Here is a 5,390-nt window from a genome sequence, read left to right on the forward strand (position 1 = left end):
CAAACTCTTCAATTAATTAAATACAAAACGAACGGATCAGTGTATGCATCGTTAAGACGCCGTATCAAAGTACAATACAACCTTATTCGCTATGACTGAATCACACGCAAGTTTGAATGTCCCGGATAATCACGCACAAAAGCGAACATGTAAAACTTAAGGGTGCGTACAGACATTGCAGATCTGGCAAATGCCCTGTTTACTCATATATTATTATGTAGTGCGATCAGGGGCATCAGTGTAAGTTTTCAAATATGTAAGCTTAATAATCGTGTTGGCGTTAAGATTTTAATTTGAACCTTATACGTATATAATTCAGATCTAAATAAAAATCTCAATGTAAACGCGGTAGTTACGTTTGAATGATGTTATATATGCGAGCAGGTGAGACAAGTGAAACGACTGGCAGTTCGATTCGCACTGTTTATTGAATGACGATAGGTGGTGGACGCAGCCACGCACGCACACATACAAACACCTATCTAACATTCCTACCCCTATTAGAACAATATTTTAAAAGTACTTCCTAAAGTCTAGCGTCGAGGGACGTCTGCGTAAGACACGCCTAGGCACTTCTTCTGGTTCGCTCTCCGCATTGTTATGTGGTTCTGTTTCGAAGAATTCGTCTTCCCGCTCGACACGAATGGATTGGTCCACATCAATTTCGGCCGTTTCTTGGCTGGTGTCCCTCTCTGATCTTTCTTCACCATTCTCTGTTCCTCGGGTTATAGGGTTCGATGATGACGGTAATTGCGATGTCAGTAATTGTGGCGGTGGTGACTGTTGCAACGGAGGCGGTAGCGTCGACGACGGTGGCGGTGACGATGGTGGCGTAGTGCATTCGGGTAGCATGTCTGTGATGTCTTCCGGTAATCCTCGGCCTAGGTCTTTTCCTGTCCCTTTATATTGTACTATTTGATTGACATGTTTTTTAATGAATAATGAAGTTTTCACATCCTTTATTAAGTAAAGTACTTTACCTATTCTCTTTTCAATTATTCCCTTACCCCATTTATAAACACTCTTAGAATAATATTTCTTATATAATACGTAATCTCCTTTACTGAAACATTTTTTAATCCTTCTTTGTTGTTTGTTAATTTGCATACACTGTTTAGTAGGTACAATATTTTTATTACTGTCCGGTGTCGAAGGCGATGACAACTTCGGGTTAATTAAGTCTAATCGCGACTTGAGTTTCCGCCCAAACACCAGTTGAGCAGGGGAGTAACCCGTGATAGAATGTACTGAATTTCGGTAGTCCATCAAGTATTTCAGTAGTTTGATTTTACTCTCCCTGACACTTTTACTTGCTAATAAACTGGACTTTATTCCCTTTTTTACGATTTTTACATAAGACTCTGCTTGACCATTGCTTGCCGGGTGATAAGCAGGTGACGTCACATGTGATATTCCGTTCAATGAACAAAAATGCCTAAACTCTTTTGAACAAAAAGCCGTGCCATTGTCACTAACGATTGTATTAGGTAAGCCAAATCTTGAAAAACAGTCGCACATTTTATCAACTACAGCGGATGTCGTAGTATTTGTAATCATGTCGTACACCTCCACCCACTTGGTACTCGCGTCGACTATAACTAGATACGAATGTCCATTAATTGGGCCTAAGAAATCAATGTGTAACCTATAAAAGGGTCGTGGGGGATGGGCCCACGGTGAAATAGGCGCACGCGCTGGCGAAGTACGGAGCTGTATACAAATATTGCAAGTACCTATCATTTTCTCGATGGCATCGTCGATTCCAGGAAACCAAAATCGCGAGCGCGCCTCTGCTTTTGTTTTTACTACCCCTAAATGTGATGTATGCAAGTCTGATAAAACTTTGTTTCGTAATCTCTCAGGTATCACCACCTTATGTCCTCTCATGACACAACCATTTTCATATGCTAACTGTGTTCTACATAATAAATACGGTTTTAATTTTAAATCGGAAACCCTATTCGGCCAACCGTTCATTACATATTTTTTTACCTGGCTTAAAATTATATCTGTGTTTGTTTCATTGCGGATATCACTTACTGTCACCGGCATACTCCCCTCTACCACGAAACAAACATAGGCGGCGCGGTCGTATGCACTGTCATCGTCGTCTCGCTGCGCCTGCGCCGCCGCCGCCGTCATCCCTTTGGAACCATTCAAGACGCGTGGCGTGATAGATGATGACTCAGCCTCCGGCAGGCTGGCGCGCGATAAATAATCTGCGCTGTTGTCCGCGCTGCGTATATACTCAATTATATAATTATAGCCTCCCAAAAATATTGCGTATCGTTGTAAACGATTGGCCGACACCTCTGGAATACCCTTGTATGGACTAAATATAGATATAAGTGGTTTATGGTCAGTACGTAAAGTAAACGGGCTCGATCGGGCGTACAAATATTGGTGAAATCGCCGTACTCCGAATATGATTGCAGTTGCTTCCTTTTGTATTTGCGAATACTGTTTTTCTGCGGCGTTTAAGGTTCGTGATGCGAATGAGATAGGTCTCTCGATTCCGTCTTTATCTACCTGCGACAAAATCGCTCCTAAACCGGTTGGAGAAGCATCTACAGTTAGGATTAACTTTGCGTTCTGATTATAATGAGTCAATACCTGGTCGGAAGCTAATAGTGATTTAATTGTTTTAAATGCGTCACTATGTTCTTGCTCCCAACTCCACCTAGTACCCTTTTTCAATAAATTATACAGTGGACTTAATATTGAAGAAGCATTGGCAACAAAGTTTCTGTAGTAGTTCACGAGCCCCAAAAAAGACTGAAGTTGACTTACATTTTGGGGTTCAGGTGCTTTTAAAATAGCATGAACCTTTTCTGGTGACTTTTTTAACCCTTTACTATTAATTATATAGCCCAAATAATGAACTTCGTTTTTAAAAAATTCGCATTTTTCTCTTTGCAAAGTTAATCCTGCACTTTCCAATCTGTGAAGTACGGCATGTAACCTTTCCACATGCTCATGCTTATTTTTGCCCGTGACTAGAATGTCATCCAATAGACAAGTTACCCCTTCCATACCTGCTAGCACGCATTCCATAGCACGCTGAAAGATCGCCGGTGCACTCGCTAAACCAAATACTAAACGTGTATATTTATAAAGGCCTTTATGAGTATTGATACAGGTTATCATTTGTGATTCATCTTCCAATACAAACTGGTTGTACGCCATGGACAGGTCTAATTTAGTAAATTGCTGTCCTCCATACAATTTTGAAAACAACTCTTTAATTGTAGGCAATGGATATTGTTCTACGACCAGCTGTTTATTAATTGTCACCGAATAATCTGCACATAGCCGAACGGAACCGTTACGTTTAAGTACTGGTACTACTGGTGATGCGTACTCTGCGTGTTCTATCGGCTTCAAAACTCCTAACTTGACTAATCTATCAATTTCAGTACCTACTTTATCGCGCAGCGAGAATGCTATAGGGCGCGCTTTGAAAAAAACCGGTCTTACACCTTCCTTAAGTGGCAGGTTTATTTTATATTTATTAAATACTCCCAGCTTATTCGAAAACAGCCTGGGATAACGTTTTTGCAATTGTTCGACCGCAATATCACTAAACTCACAATACTTTACCGGTAACAATTGCAAATTAAATAACGAGATAAAATCCCTACCTAACAATGGAGGCCCGCCATTTTCCACTACATATACATCCAGAGACTGCACCTTGTTCGCGTACGCTACTTGTAGGCAAACTAACCCGATGCATTCTATTTTATTACCTGTATATGTAATCAACCTTTTGCTTGTTTTAGACAATGGCACGTACTTGAAACATTTTAGATACATTTTTTTTGATATCACCGTGACGGCAGATCCGCTATCAATTTCAAACTTAAAACTTGAACCATTAATACCTATAGTTTCTATCAAGGGTTCCCCTCTTTGTGAGCGAATATTATATAACTCACCATCATCGTAGTCGTCATCGCTCTCGGCACCGGTGCCCACACTGACGTAGTTCACTTTGTTCCGACACATTCTACGCAAGTGGCCCTTTTCGTTGCACTTTTTGCACACATAGCTAGCGTAACGACATTCCGAACTTTTATGATTATTATATCCGCACACTGAACACTTTAATTTTGCCAACCCTGTGTTTTTCTGATGACTCGGCGCGATCTTGAACAGCTGCTGGTCAGCTGATGAGGTGTCGCTGGAGGACCCGCGGGCCGCAGCCCCGGCACCGGTATGTGCTGTTCGGAGATTCTCCGCTAACTCAACCGCTTTTGCCAGTGTTAGCTCCGCCGTATCCTGTGCATATAGCTTTTGCTTTTCTAGCCCTGGCAGCATACCCATGATAAATCGATCGCGGAGCGCTTCTTCCACATTTGAGAATTGACAGTGAGCCGTAAGACCACGCAGTCTACTCGCCCATTGCCTGTGAGATTCGTCAACTAGTTGCGTAGCCGCGTAGAAATTATGGCGCTCGCTGAATCCTACCCGCTTTGGCGTGAAGTGTTTATCAAGAAGAGTCAGTATATCTTGATATGGTACACACTCAAGCTCCTTTGGCAGCGCTAAGTCTGAAGCGAGCTTGTATGTGCTTTCTGCGAGTGCGCTTAATAAAATAGCACGTCGTTTCTCTCCTGTTTTGTCGCTGTTGTTATTGATGTCGTTGGCTATAAACCACTGTGTTATTCGGCTTTTATATGTTTTCCACGTATGCACATTATGGTCAAAACTACTTAAAATACCGAAATTTGCACTAACGCTTTGCGACATTTTCACAAAAGAAATGTGGGTAAACACAACCGAGTCGTCGCCACTGTTATATATGCGAGCAGGTGAGACAAGTGAAACGACTGGCAGTTCGATTCGCACTGTTTATTGAATGACGATAGGTGGTGGACGCAGCCACGCACGCACACATACAAACACCTATCTAACAAATGATTACAAATTTACACTCAGGTCTCTGGCCTCTACCATAAGATTACAGTGACAGTTATCGCTGGTGACCGCGTAAAATGTTTGTATACAAAATGTTGTATCTTCTTGTGACCGCTAGGGGCGCTGTATAATTTGCCATAAAAAATTGTGAAGTAATTCACCAGGGCGCTAGCAAAAACCGTCACACTAAACTCGTGATAGAGGCACTCTCGCGCACCAACTATGCTTGCTTGCCTACAGAAACACACCTAATAGCACGCGTGCAGCACATTCGCCAGATGTGATCATTAATGCGTTCCGGTTTGGAAGGGTGCTGGTGGAATTACAGGCACATATAATAATAACGCACACACTCAACATAGTCCCAGGGAAACACATAGATAACCACAAATTACATTTAGAGTCACGAGAGAAATAAATGTAGGCCAAACAAATATTTCTACCGTTCCGGGGATCGACTCTGGGACCTC

The 5,390-nt window shown here is 42.0% G+C and overlaps 1 protein-coding gene across 1 annotated transcript; it reads right to left on the minus strand.

Moving 5' to 3' along the window:
• Positions 1 to 417: 417 nt before the first annotated feature.
• LOC113227581 (uncharacterized protein K02A2.6-like) lies at positions 418 to 4,898 on the minus strand. Its single transcript, XM_026460535.1, has one exon. It carries the CDS (start codon positions 4,750 to 4,752, stop codon positions 514 to 516), a length of 4,239 nt encoding a protein of 1,412 aa, XP_026316320.1. The 5' UTR covers positions 4,753 to 4,898; the 3' UTR covers positions 418 to 513.
• Positions 4,899 to 5,390: the final 492 nt, after the last annotated feature.

Source organism: Hyposmocoma kahamanoa, unplaced genomic scaffold (genome assembly GCF_003589595.1).
Source record: "Hyposmocoma kahamanoa isolate Upper Pololo Valley unplaced genomic scaffold, ASM358959v1 211, whole genome shotgun sequence".
NCBI classification, from domain to species: domain Eukaryota; kingdom Metazoa; phylum Arthropoda; class Insecta; order Lepidoptera; family Cosmopterigidae; genus Hyposmocoma; species Hyposmocoma kahamanoa.